This window comes from Kryptolebias marmoratus, linkage group LG1, assembly GCF_001649575.2.
Source record: "Kryptolebias marmoratus isolate JLee-2015 linkage group LG1, ASM164957v2, whole genome shotgun sequence".
Taxonomy (NCBI): Eukaryota; Metazoa; Chordata; class Actinopteri; order Cyprinodontiformes; family Rivulidae; genus Kryptolebias; species Kryptolebias marmoratus.
The window spans coordinates 34560186-34574147 of NC_051430.1; the positions used below are offsets into that span (position 1 = coordinate 34560186).

The 13962-nt window shown below is 42.5% G+C and overlaps 2 protein-coding genes across 4 annotated transcripts in view; both read right to left on the bottom strand.

The window, feature by feature from the left end:
• The window catches only part of gas2l3 (growth arrest-specific 2 like 3), a gene marked incomplete at its 3' end in the record, with an annotated part of 139261 nt that overhangs the window by 69436 nt on the left and 55863 nt on the right, over positions 1–13962 (bottom strand).
• LOC108244993 (serine/threonine-protein kinase 38-like) overlaps positions 2993–13962 on the bottom strand; it is a 21005-nt gene continuing 10035 nt past the window's right edge. For both annotated transcript variants that reach the window (XM_025009455.2, XM_037980059.1), the window contains exons 3-14: positions 13431–13482; positions 13221–13343; positions 12053–12136; positions 11836–11959; positions 11608–11762; positions 11433–11535; positions 11284–11345; positions 10977–11094; positions 9360–9483; positions 9145–9240; positions 8969–9060; positions 2993–8185 (exon numbers count right to left, since the gene is read on the bottom strand). In XM_025009455.2, coding sequence (XP_024865223.1) covers positions 8061–8185; positions 8969–9060; positions 9145–9240; positions 9360–9483; positions 10977–11094; positions 11284–11345; positions 11433–11535; positions 11608–11762; positions 11836–11959; positions 12053–12136; positions 13221–13343; positions 13431–13482 — 1258 coding nt within the window. In that variant the 3' untranslated portion in view covers positions 2993–8060. The remainder of the gene's footprint in view (positions 8186–8968; positions 9061–9144; positions 9241–9359; positions 9484–10976; positions 11095–11283; positions 11346–11432; positions 11536–11607; positions 11763–11835; positions 11960–12052; positions 12137–13220; positions 13344–13430; positions 13483–13962) is intronic.

Sequence of the window (13962 nt, forward strand, 5' to 3'; positions counted from 1 at the left end):
GGTGGGGGTGGGGGGGGGGGTTCGGACTGTGCTTACATTCAGTCACTTCGAAGAAAAATCTGATAGTAGAGGAAATTTTACCGTTTTATGTTTATAAGAGACACCATCACGTGGTTTGGTGATACTACAGGTAGTTTATTAAATGTTTCATTCATACAAAACAGACCCCCCCCCCACACACACACACACACACACACACACACATGTTTAGGTGACCTGAATAAAGCGCCCGAAGCTCATCAAAGATCCTCTGAATGATTTCTCCTTTTCGACCACCGGCGAACGAAACGAGGTCTCACTCCGTGTGTTTTTCAGACTCTTTTACTCTTAATAATATTTTAGCGCATACGGACACTGACTTACATGTTTGTGCCCTTTCATGAAAGACAGAAAGACCCGCGAATGTCAATGAAAAGACTTGAAACTGACGAAAATAATGATAATTAAAAAAAATACTGAATGTCAGCTAATAAAAATCAGTGATTGCTTTTGAGTTGTAGTTCATCAGAGTTACTTTAATACCAAACTAGTGTCTCATCTCCAAAAGATGTTCTCATTCTATTGTTTTAGGATGTCTAAGAGTTAAAAGTAGCATAAGAAGATAAGAAAATAAGTTTGCTGAAGCAGATTTTAAAAATATCAGTGTTTTTGAAGGAATTGATGCAGTTTTAGTGCAAATAAACTTTAAAAATTCCTAAAAGTATCAGGGTTACAAAACTCCAAAGCCATGGCATCCGTCTCCTGGATGAGGTGAACACTTTGGGATGGGAATGGCTAAAACTCAAAATGTGCAGAAGTAGTTTGTGAAAAAAAAAAAAAACAGAAAATAAAATAAAACAACAGCGGGATGAGTCAAATCTGAGGAATTTAGGTGAGACTTTTTACCGATCAGATTGTCATTTTAACCAGCTTCTCCCTCGTTTGAAAAGAAAATTTTAAAAAATACATAAAAAGCACTTGAACTTTTACTTTTCAATACTATATTCTGTTGTTGTCAAAAGTGGTGTGAAAGTCCGACACGCAGAGTGAAGCGTCTTCGCTTAGATTGACGATCTTCGGCCCTCACCTACATAGTGTAATTCGAGACCTTTGCACGAGACTTTACGTAAGAAAGGAGGCTGCACGTGCCAGCATGGAACGTGTTGACCTATATATTATATAACTTGACGGTCACGTGACGGCGGCCGGCTCGTTAACCCGTTTGTGGGGCTGCAGCGGCCCAGAGTTGGACAGAAAACAGAGATATAATTAACTTCACTGAATCGGCTTCTAATTGGCCCATTTTGTTTTAGAATATACATTTATTTATAGAATGCCTCTTAATGGTCACAGATCAAGAAAATGCGTGTTTTCACAGGTCCAAGGTGTTGCTTCGATGACTGTTGTTTTCTCCGCCAGGTGAGGTCACGACCTGCGGTAACCTGATTCCCTGGGGTCAGCCAGAAACCTGGTTTCCTTAACGGGGTAAGGGATTACGAGAAACCCGGTTAAGTAGATCTCACATGATGGAGGAGTGGGGGACGACTGTCCTCGCACCGAGACACGGAGACCGAGTTCACATTCAGAGGGGAAAGTAGCGAGTGCATCAATCCACCTCATAGAAGCTAAATAAAATAAAGAGTATTAATCCAGCTGCTCTGCGAAGGTGATCGAATGGCATCATGAAGACCAAGGAACTCAGCAGGCCAGTGTGGGACAAGAATCCAACATCTGAACATTAACAGCACGTAAAAAACCCGACAGGAAGCGATGAATAAACGGACACACGCATTTAAATGAATCTATCTGAAGAGCATATTTAAGGCCTAAATCTGAGACCCTGTAGAGAAGCAGGGTTAGGTTCTAAAACAACATCTGACGGAGCTCTGTTCAGTCCATCACCAGGACAACTCCATGAATCTGGCCTTTTAGGAGGAGGGGAGCAGACAGCGGTCCTGTTTGCAGTTTGTAGGGACACAGCAAACATGAGGAGGAAGCTGTTCTCCAAACATCAGTCAAACACTGAACTTTCTGGCCTGAATGCAAAACCGCTACGTGTGTCAGAACGCTAACACGCCAGCCCCACTGTGGAACATGGTGGCGGCAGCGTCATGCTGTGCGGGGACAGGGAAGCTGGTCGGGAGGACAGGAGGACAGGTGGAGCTAAACCTGTTAGAGGCTGCAGAAGACCCAAGACATCCGGCCAGTTCTACAACGGAATGGGTCAGATCAAAGCCTTTTCACGGGTCGGAATGGGCCAGTTAAAGTCCAAACCTACATGCATGTGTTGGTGCTTTGTTTGCACTTTTTCATTTAGGATAGTTTAATTTATATGTAAATGTGACTTAAATTAGGATTCAAATTAGATGCAATCAATTTGCACCTAATTTATTTTAGTTGTATTTTTGTTTAAAAATGTTTTTCAAAAGTGCCTTTTTGTAAAACTGTAGTTGTGTAAATATTTGGCACAAATAAATTACAATATCACATAATAAATAGCCATATTTTCAACTTTACTGTCAACTTTATTCTTTTTTTTTACTAAATCAGTCGGCTGGTGAACCTACCACCGGGCTTAGCCTCTTTTCTGGGGGAAACAATGACTTATATATATATATATATATATATATATATATATATATATATATATATATATATATATATGTGTGTGTGTGTGTGTGTGTGTTTTGTTTTGTTGAAACGGAAGCATCAAACTCTTAACGCTCCTTCACACAAGTGAAGTCAGAGCTCCCTCTGGTGGCCAGCATGACTCACTGCACCTCCTCCTCCATAAGATCAACTTTGTTTTGACAATAAATAACAGACTTACCTTTCTGTTGTTGATTCTTAGTTTTCATCTGTTTGTTTTGTCTGAACCTCATTATATTTTCTTTTTTTTTTTAAAAAAAACGATGTAAAAATGTTGAATTTTTAAATAAAATAAGATGTTTCACGGTGTATATATTACAAACACGCACACACGGCGATAAATAAAATAATCTGGACAATAATCTGCCTCTCGGTGTTTAATTTTTATTATTTTTGAGCGCTTGAACATAAAAGCTCACCAACATGAATGAATATATTAATGAACATTTGCTCCGCTCCTACAGCAGTATGTACACACAAGCTGCTCACAACAAGTCCTGCACTGTGGGGGGGGATTACAGAGCATTTCCCAAATTAGATGCGATTCCTTCGTCTGATGATCGAAGACTTATTGTTTTTTTTTCCAGAAACCCTGACATCCAAGCTGCCACGCAGGCAGTAAGCTGGTTTGGTCCGTCACCAGTGATTTGTCTCGCCGGGTGAAGGAGAACACGTTTTCCTGGGAAATCACGGTTCCAGTAAATATTAACCCCTTCTGATAAAGTGACACATTTGTGGATTTCAAGTCATCTTGTACGCTTATGTGTGTAAGGAGGGGGGAAAAAAACAAAATTAGGCCCCCTGAAAGGACGTAATGTGGTTGGAACCGGTGTTATCAGGCAGTTGCTAGAGCAAAAACAAAAAAGCATCTCACTAGGCTGCAACCGGGCAACTACTGAGTTATTGCTCTTTTCATATTAAGCGCATTGCTGGAGGATAGTGTCAGCTACTACCAGACCAAATCCTAACAACTGACTTATATTTGCATTAGCTGTGGCAGCCATTTTGAATTTCAAACTAGGAGTACAGCTTGAGGTTACAATCAGCTACTACCGCACCAGATCTTAGCTCAACATCTTGAAAAATGACTGAGCATAACTCTGTTTCCATTAGCTATGGGGGCCATTTTGAATCGAGTTGACCCAAATGCCTAACCAGTCATAGAGGAACCTCCAATACGTACTTTGTGAGCCTTTCAATAAATTTAATCCAGTGATTCATGAGATATTTTAAAAAGAGTACAGTTTTAATAGGATTTGGAGCATTCTCTATATTATTCAATGGGTTTTTTTTGGTAAAAAAATGGAAACTTGATCGGCAATAAAAGTATTAGCACACATCTTGTGGCTGAGCTGCTCGCTCTTCGGTTCAGGCAACATTAAAATCGACCAAAGAATGAAAATATATTGTCCAGGGACCTGTTTCGAGGTGAATAACAATAGGGGATGCCATTGAGAAAGCATAGGAAGCAATGCAGTGGGTGGGTACAATGTGGGCGGAGCTAGGCAACAGAATAATGTGCACGACCAAGAATACGGTTTTGCAAACGATGCACGCAAAAAAAACAAACATCTTTTTCTCCTTACTCCTGACTCTGCATCGCACTGAGGTCTCCCAGCTGTTCCAACCCAGACGTAGTTTCTTTAATTTCCCAGCTCCCGTCTGCGTGCCGAACTTCTTTTTGAGTCAGTGAGTGTGACTCTGAGTTTACAACCGTGCAACGCCCAAAGGCAGGAGAACTCCCTTCAATGTCCAGTTTACACAAAAAGAGAACATTAGCAAAAAGCCAGTTTACGCATTTTAAAACACAAACAGCATAAATAACAAAAAAATATACACACATTTGCCTGTAAAACCCTCATTAGCTCGACTTGTTAGCACACTTTGTCAGTATTTTCCTAATTGGCCGCGATGGACAAGAGTATAACAGTGAACTAAACACACCGCCGAGACCCGACAGCCGTCCTTTGTAGCACCACAAGAAGTCCGACGCAGGATTCCAGGGATGGCGACACCCGAGCTGTGGCGAAGTTTAACGACGTTACAGTGGGGGGGGGGGTGTAACGGTTTCACCTGAAGTCACGGCCCGCGGCGCAAAGGTCACGACTCGGAACAGGAAAAAGGAACAAACGTCGGGGTCACGTACGGCAAGCCGCGATTCGTCGGCTGGTAATTTCACGATTAAAATTTAAGAAAAATAACTGAAAACAAAACATTTTTTTCGTGTCAGACAAAAAGATTCAGGAAATACGACAAAAAAAAACGCCTAAAAGAAACGAAAACCAGGGCGTGTTTGCTTCAAATCAACTTACAGCATACGCAAAGTTTTCTCAAAGCGGTCGCCTGTGACCTTAACCTTTGACCCCGTGACCTTGAAATCAATAGGGATCATCCTCCTCACATGAAGTGTCCCAGCGGTGCAGTTTCGGCATTCCTACGTCACACAGTTACAGAGTTAAAGCACAGAAAAGGGTTTTAGCAAAGGGCTCCCTGGTACCGTGAACTTAAGCTTCCATGACCTTGAAATCAATAGGGATCATCCTCGACCCACGAGGTGTCCCAGCTGGGCAGTTTGACATTTTTTACGTCAAAGGGTGATCAGTTTAGAGCTCGGTCAAGATGTGCCATAATGATACGTCCTGCCTTCGGATTAGGGTTAGGGTTAGGATTATATGAGCGAACTGCTTGCCGTACATGCACCTTCCTTCGCCCTCCCTTCTCGACGCAGCTGATTTGAAACAAACGGGCAGGTCTTTAAGCTTCTGTGTTTAATCAACCAGCGTCTTCCTCCTGGTTCTTCTCTGTTATGGCCGAACGTCCGGACCGAGGCGGTTCGGTGCGATTACCGTTACACCCCCCGAGTGACGAACAGCTACAGAAACACAACGAGCGACTTATTCCACCGAACTGAAGTGTTTTATCTTTGTAAGAAAGGTAGTTTCCTGTTAAGTGCAGCACGCGGCAGCTACATGTAGAGTTTCCGTTCAGGGACGATTCGAGTTCTTTGGTAACTCTCTGAGCGGACGCAACAACCAAAACAAAAAAAAAAAAACGGTCGAGCTAACAGCGGCGCTCTCCTTCATGTGTGTCGGAGAGAAACCGAGCTAATCATTACGATAAAAAAACATCTTCATCTTATCACCTTCCTCTGATCTTTTATTGCCAAACGAAGACGTCCGTTAAAAGCTTCCTGTTTTATTATCTCACCTATAAAACAAACTTTTGTTTGTACAGTTTTACAACCTTTAGAAGTCTCCACACACCGATACGAATGGGCCATATTAATCAACCTTTAACGAAATGTCTACGCGCCTGGCTGAACGGTTTTACGAGCTGCTTAAAAAGGCACTTTTTGCATTTTTAGTTCACTTAAAAAGGGCTGATCGGTGTTAAAATCGCAGCAATCTTTAAAAAAACTAAAGAAACGGAACGGTTTGTTTGGCAGCGCTAACGATGTCGAGTGCAGGCTGAACTGCGTGAGAAAAAAAGCCGCAGGAAGTTCGCCCGTTTTACCAGGACTCCAGCATGATTTCAGAGCTTTTTACAGTTTTACTTTTATTAAATACATCTTTTCAAAGTGTTATGCTTAGCTTTCTTAAAGTTTATTAAAACTGACCAAAGCAGTAGCCTTTTCTACAAACACGTTAAGGGAAAACCTGAAGCTTTAAATCTTAGAGATGATATCATAACAAGAGTTTCATTCAGACCCGATTCATGAGCTAAAGGCTAGTCTGAGCGAAAAACAGTCCCATCTCACGGCGCTGTTTTCATCGTCGTCAGTTTTTATTCAGCAGAAATATAACGGTACTCCTTTAGGCTGCTACAGCTAGCTGCTGATGCTCCCTGCGCTGGGAAAGAAAATTTAATATTTCAATATAAATGACCACGAAAGCGACCGCCGTGTAAAGAGTCATAAATTAGCCTTTTCCATGAAGTTTTAGAGTTTTTTTGTTGTTTTTTTTTTAAAGATGGAAGCAATCCACTTCGGTTTCGGCCTCACTCCGACCAGTCGTTAGCTCGTCAGTTCAGTCGGAATCAAACTGAACGAATCAGCTAAAAGCTAGATGTAGCAGAAAGCTAACTCAAAGCTATTAGGTAGAAACTAAAGCAGCAACAAATAGCTAAAAGCTCAAATACCAAAGGAAAAGCTACAAACTGAAAAAAAACAACTAATGGCTAGCTAAAAGTAGTTGTTAGCTAAACGCTAAAAGAAGCAAAGCACGAGCTAAAACTTCAAAGTCTCAAAAGGCTAGCTAAAGGTAGCCTCGGTGTTTAGCTGGTCTTTTGCTGTAGTTAACATTTTGCAGAAAAAAGGTAGCTAAAAACTAAAAGCAGCAAAAAGACCAGCTAAAAAGCTCAAATACCAAAAGAGTAGATAAAAAGTAAAAGTAGCTAAATGCTAGCTAAAGGCTGCAAAAACACTAGCCGAATTTTAAATGTAGTTAAAAGCTTGCTAAAAGTTAAAAGTAGCCTTAGCATTTAGCTCGTCTTTTGCTGCTTTGAGCTAACATTTTGCGGGAAAACAGTAGGTTAAAACAAAAAGATGTGAAACAAATGCTAACAGCTCGAGTAACAAAGGTATAACTAAAAAGTAAAAGTAGCTTAAAAATAGCTAAAAGCAGCAAAACACTAGCCGAATTTTAAATGTGGTTAAAAGCTTACTAAAAGTTAAAAGTAGCCTTAGCATTTAGCTCGTCTTTTGCTGCTTTGAGCTAACATTTCATAACGTTTCCCTACATGCGCGCGGCGGTCGAACCGCCTCCTTAAAGACGCGTTCACACGTAAACACCGGAGGCCGACTCGCCTTCTCTCGGTGTAAAACTCGTTAAAATCCCGTCGCCAACCTTTACTTTTATCTCCAGGTGGGCCTACAGGAAATCCCTTCCTAGGATCTGAAGCCGAGGGTTATTTAAATTTGTCTTTATCTACTTTTAAACAAACTCAAACTTCTGAGTCTCTCTCATTTAAACTCGCGGTAAAAACTTGAAATCATGCTGGAACTTTCCTGAGCGCCCAGGTGTGTCCAGGTGAGCGCTTCCTGTTCCCGTCGCTCCTCCAGAGGAAACTCTGTTAGCATCTGAGCTAATTTAGACCCCAGTGTAAAAACCATCAATGTGATTCAAGCCTCAGTCCAGCAGTTTTATAAAAACAAACAGAAACAGAAGTGAAATGCTGCTGAACATGCAGATATGTTGATTCAGTGGCTGGCCTGAGAGCTACGGCGAGAAACGGCACGAATGACACAAATAACCGAGGTAATGTGGTAAAACGCCGTGACCCTCCGAGCTCGTGGCGTTCCCGCGGCGGCGGAGCAGAACCTAAATAAGTTACGATGAGGGTTAGACTGAGAGGCCGACAGCACCAGCTGGGGGGCTACGTCGGCCCGACCCTGTGTCCCGAAACGTCCAACGCGTCGTTTTCTGTTTTGGTTTTCAAGCCTTTCCCGCCTTCATGTAGGTGGGGATGGTGCCTCGCTGCGTCAGGCCCTCGAAGCGTTTGTACGTGTAGTTCAGGAAGACCCAGTCCTTCGACTTGAAGTCAGGCTCCGTCGAGTTGGCTGGTTGATACGAGCAGAACAAAAGGAGAAATTAGCAAAACAGAAGCTAAAGGCTAAAATTAACAGCGGCTAAAAGTGAAAATTGGAAAAAAAAAACTTAAAAATTGTAATTAGCAAACAAAAGATAAGTTCAATTAATATATGGGCAAAAAAAAGGACAAAGGCTAAAACCTATGAGCTAAATTCAGCAAAACTATAGCTACAAGCTAAAACTAGCATAACGACAGCCAAGTTAGCTTGGCAAAAAGGTAGCTAAAATCCTAAATTATCAAAACAGCAGCTAAAAACCTAAACCAGAAACAATAGCTAAAAGCTGAAATAGGCAAAACAAAAGCTAAGCGCTAAAATTAACAAAACAATAGCTACAAGCTAAAATTAGCAGAACGACAGCCAAGTTAGCTTGGCAAAAAGGTAGCTAAAATCCTAAATTAGCAAAACAGAAGCTAAAGGCTAAGATTAAAAGCTAGCTAAAACAAAAGGCTAGCTACAACAAAAAGTTGGCTAAAACAAAAAGCTAGCTAAAACAGAAGATAAAGCTACAAATGAGTACAACAGTGTCTAATAGCGACAGTTATCAAAACAGTAGCTAAAAGCTAAAATTAAAGCAAGTGTGCTGAAGGAAATTTCAAAGGTTTTCAAGATTTTGAAGAGAAAAGATGAAAATAATGTGAAATATTTCTGATTCACTTTCAAAAAACCAAAAGGCCAGGCAGGGATGTCCCGAATGAGCTGAAAATGCTGATAAAACATAAAACATTTAATAAAATATTTAATACGGCGAACCTGGTTGAAGGATGTCCGATTCAGGGAAGTCGTCAAAGTTTGACGTGTCGTCGATACTTTTGATTTCGATAGAAATGGCCGCCGGCCGCTCCCTGCACATTGAAACATGAAACGTTAACCCTCGTCGTGTGGGGGAAAGCCTCGTTCTGTAAAAATCAAAGTCCTTTCGGCCGAACCTGATGTGCTCCCAGTCCACGGACTCGAAGAACTGATGGCTCTTGATCTCGTCCACGCTCACAGCGCCGATTCGGTTCTCCGCATCCGTGCAGTACCTTGAATTCACAAACGGGAGATTTGGAATCAAAACTTGGAGAATGACGGAGAACGTCTGTAACAGACACTTTCCCTGATCTGAAGCGACAGAATCAGCCGAAAACAGACCACGTTGCACCTTAAGATCAAGTCTTTGGCCTTCTCTGAGATGGGGACTTCAGGTGGGAAGACGAGCGTTTCCTTCCAGTTCATCACCTTCCTGTATGTCTCCTGGGGCGTCTCCGAACAGAAGGGGGGGTAACCTGCAACGTTCGACAAGCACAAATCCTGTCAACGATGCCTGTAACACAGATGCTCAAAGCTAACGCTTGTTTAGCGCTAAAAGAATTTTATTTTCACTTAATTACACAACAATCATTAAATGCTAACGTCCGCCTCTATGCCGATGATACTGTGACGTTCATCAGGCTCGTTTTCAGCTCCAACAATCTTCTAATCCTGATTGTGTAATATCAAACTAGTCTTGAAAGCTAAAAACCCAAACTTGTGTTGTTCCTTGACTCTTCCGCCTGCCACGTTTCTTCGTAGTTCAGAGCCTGAGGTTAAAAACAGGTCTGTGCTAACTTTACGTCTCCAGGTACTTCGTCACAAACCTGAAAACGCTGACTCGTCATTACATTCGTGTCAGATGGTCGGATTACACATCTACTAATCTACATCCTCTGAAAAAAAACTACCAGAGGGTTACTGTGTTCATTCCTTCTGACGGTACAAAGATATTCACTCTACAAATCAGCTAAAAGCTTGATGTAGCAGAAAGCTACCTCAAAGCAGGTAGAAAACGTTAACTAAAGGCAGCAACAAATAGCTAAAAGATCAAATACCAAAGGAAAAGCTACAAACTGAAAAAAACAACTAATGGCTAGCTAAAAGTAGTTGTTAGCTAAACGCTAAAAAAAGCAAAGCACTAGCTAAAACTTCAAAGTCTCAAAAGGCTAGCTAAAGGTAGCCTCAGCGGTTAGCTAGTCTTTTGCTGCAGTTAATAGTTTGCAGAAAAAAAGTAGCTAAAAACTAAAAACAGCCAAAAAAAAATAGCTCAAAGCTCAAAAACCAAAGGAAAAGCTACAAACTGAAAAAAACTAATGGCTAGCTAAAAATAGTTGTTAGCTAAATGCTAAAAGAAGCAAAATAATAGCTAAAGAGTAACAAAACACTAGCTAAAACTTAAAAGGCTAGCTAAAGGTAGCCTCAGCGTTTAGCTACTCTTTTGCTTCTGTTAACATTTTGCAGAAAAAAGGTAGCTAAAAACTAAAAGCAGCAAAAGACCAGCTAAAAGACTCAAAAGAATAGCTAAAATGTAAAAGTAGCTAAATGCTAGCTAAAAGCAGCAAAACACTAGCCGAATTTTAACTATAGTTATTAGGTTGCTAAAAGTTAAAAGTAGCCTTAGCATTTAGCTCATCTTTTGATGCTTTGAGCTAACATTTTGCAGGAAAATAGTAGGTTAAAACAAAAAGCTGTGAAAAAAATAGCTAAAAGCTTGAATAACAAAGGTATAGCTAAATACTAAACGTAGGTAAAGGATAGCTAAAAGCTAAAAGTAGCATAAGAAGCCAAAAACAGCTGAGGCTGATTTCACTTCAATGTGTTATTTCACCTATAAAATTGACCAATAATAACATAATTATGGCAAATTAAACTATTTATGTTCATGTCTCATTGGCCCAGCCCTCTTTATGTCTGTCTGTCTTTAATAATAAAGGTGGGTTGTTGTTGTTGTTGTTTGTTTTATTACCTATAAGCATTTCATACATGATGACACCAAGAGACCACCAGTCACACAGCTTGTTGTAGCCAGTCTGCATGAAAACCTCAGGAGCGATGTAGTCCGGTGTTCCCACCGTGGAGTAAGCCTGGAACGTTACCAGATGACACAGATATGAAAATCATGAGGAAACCAGGAAAAGCCACCAGTCGGACTGGTTTCAGTCGGGATAATGAAGGCTGCAGAGGTTACTGCTGGAACCAGGAAGTTTTCCAACATTTAGCTCCTTCTTTTGCACATAAATCTTTCTTATTCCACAATCTGAAAGGAACCGTACCAGCTGTCTCCTGTTCTTCTTCCAGGTCTCTGCTTTCCTTTTTGAGTTCATGTTCTGAAAAGCTAGAAGAAATAAAAAATAAGGAATCAGAAGAATTAAAAGCCGAGCTCTTGTTTAGCTGCACTGCTGCTGCCGATTGTCGGACTCACAGAAATCACTGGGCGGGTTGTGGGTCAGGTTCCTGTAAAACTCCGTCCGATGAGCCTTTTTTAGGCCCGTACACAAGCCGAAATCGGACAGCTTCACGTGACCCTGCGAGAGAAATGAAACGAGTCGGTGATATATATCAGCCTGCGTGGATTTGTGGTGTGTTTGCGTCCTCACCCTGGAGTCCAGCAGCAGGTTGTCCGGTTTAATGTCCCGGTGGATGAAGCCCAGCTGGTGGATGGAGTCGATGGCCAGGACGGTCTCGGCGATGTAGAACTGCGTGGCCTCTTCGGACAGGGTGTCCTTCTTCATCAGCAGCGTCATCATGTCGCCTGCGAAACAAGGGTCCAGAGGTTAGAACCTCGGCGGGCGTCGGGTGCTTCCTGTCCCTGCATCGGCGCCGACCTCCAGGCAGGAACTCCATGATGAGGTAGAGGTTCCGCTTGTCCTGGAAGCTGTAGAACATCTTCACCACCCAGGCGCTGTCCGCCTCCACCAGGATGTCCCTCTCCGCTCGGATGTGAGCGACCTGCGGGGGGGGAGGGGACAGAAGGGGGACTCTCAGGTCACAGGTGCACCAGTGGTCGGGTTAGGAGGGGGGGGAACCTTCCGGATCCGTTACCTGCTCTTTCTCCAGCATGTCCGCTTTCCTTAAAATCTTCATGGCATAAATGTGGCCAGTGTCCTTTTTCTGAACCAAACGAACCTGATGGACAAAACAATCGAGACACACAAGAACATTTTTTTCTTTTTTTTTTGTTTTCTTGGTAATTCTAAGGAACATGAGCTGTAATTCACTGGAATTAATCATTCGAAACAGCCAGAAAATACCACTGGAGTTTCAGTTTTTGGCATTCTCAAAACATAAAACCCTTCTTTAGATTTGGATCCATAAGCTCCTGGGTTCGGACCACTTCAACGAGAAGCAACGCTCCGACCCTTGTTAATGCAGCGGGCTAACTTTACACCCAAAAAAACCACGAGCAGTCCTAATTGTTTTTAATTTTAAAAGAAGGTGAAATGGAGAGGAGGACATCTCCGTAGAAAAGGAGGAGGAGAAACAGGAAGTTTTACTTTAAACGTGACGTGAACGCGCGCTGTTGTTAAAAAGGTCCGAGCTGCTTACAGGCCGACAGCCTGAGATCAGTTTATTATTTATGAAAAAATATAAACAATCCATGTGTGATTAAACAAATGTTACAGTCTGAAGCTGCTGGTGATTAGTTTTATAAACGCTACTCTGAGGCGCAGTCATGTTGGTTACAAGTTAGCATCGTTAGCATCATTAGCTCTCTCCTGCCGACTTTATGTTGATTTGCAGTGTTGTGTACTGATGTCATGACAACGATCTGGGCCTAATCGGTTCTCACCACATGGGTTGTTTTGTCGGCCATGATGATCCTGGTGATCATTAGAATCCGAAGAGTTTTCTGATCTGATTCCGGAGATCCAGCCGTCGGTTCAGGTTCATACTGCTATGCTTGTATATCCATTAGTTCCGTGAAGTCTTCCATTATTTCTTTGTGTTTAAAAAAGACTTCTTCTTCCATTTCTGCTAGTAAACAACCGGACAGTCGCGGCGTTCTTGGCTGGTAAAAAATACCTGTTTATTTAACTTTTAGGTCAAAAATTGGGTCCCTGCAGTGTTGTGTGGACTGTCAATTTTTTGAGATTTGCCCCACAAGAAACAATGTGAGATATTTCAAACACAGTACGCTTGATCCACCCCTGCTTGATTGTAATTGTTTTGTAATTTTTTTTTAAATTTGTGTGTTAAATACAAATTATACCTCTCCGAAAGCGCCTCGTCCGATAACTTTGAGAGACTCGAAGTCGTCCAAGCCGAGTCGCGTCCTCTTGAGTCGCAGGAACTCGGTCTCCTTACGGGCGTGCTGCGAGCGCCGCATCACTTTCTACAACAAGCGGAGAAGAAAAACGTGCTGAGTCACCTGACCCCGAGCAAGAACTCGCTTCCCAAGGCGTGAGGACGAGCGCCGCACCTCCTCGTCCGGTAAACCCTCCTCCTCCATGGCCTTCTCCAGCTTCTTCTGCCTGGAAATGACAGGTAGGAAGAGTAAGAGGAGAGGCGATCTAACCCCGGGAGGTGTGTCTCCTTGGACCCGTGTTGCCGGGGGCAACGGGTCGGCTCGCCGGGGCGGAACACGAGAACGGGAGCGACGTCGGTTTGTTTTGTTCTCGCCGTGTTCAGAGGTGAAACCCGAGGCTTTAAACAACAGCTACGTTTCCATCCGCCTCACATGTGGGAAGTAAACACTGTTATTTGTTTCGGCCTGTCGGGGTGTGTGTGTGTGTGTGTGTGTGTGTGTGTGTACTTGTATTTGCTACATTGTGGGGACAATTTTCCTAACATAACTTGTAAGGACCAAAGCCTGGGGTTCGGTTTAGGACTAAGGTGTGAGTTGAGTTTAGGGTTAGGTATGTACTGGTAAGGGTTATTGTCAGGGTCAGGGTCAGGGTAAGGGTCAGGGTTAGGGTCAGGGTCAGGGTCAGGGTCAGGGTTAGGGTCAGGGT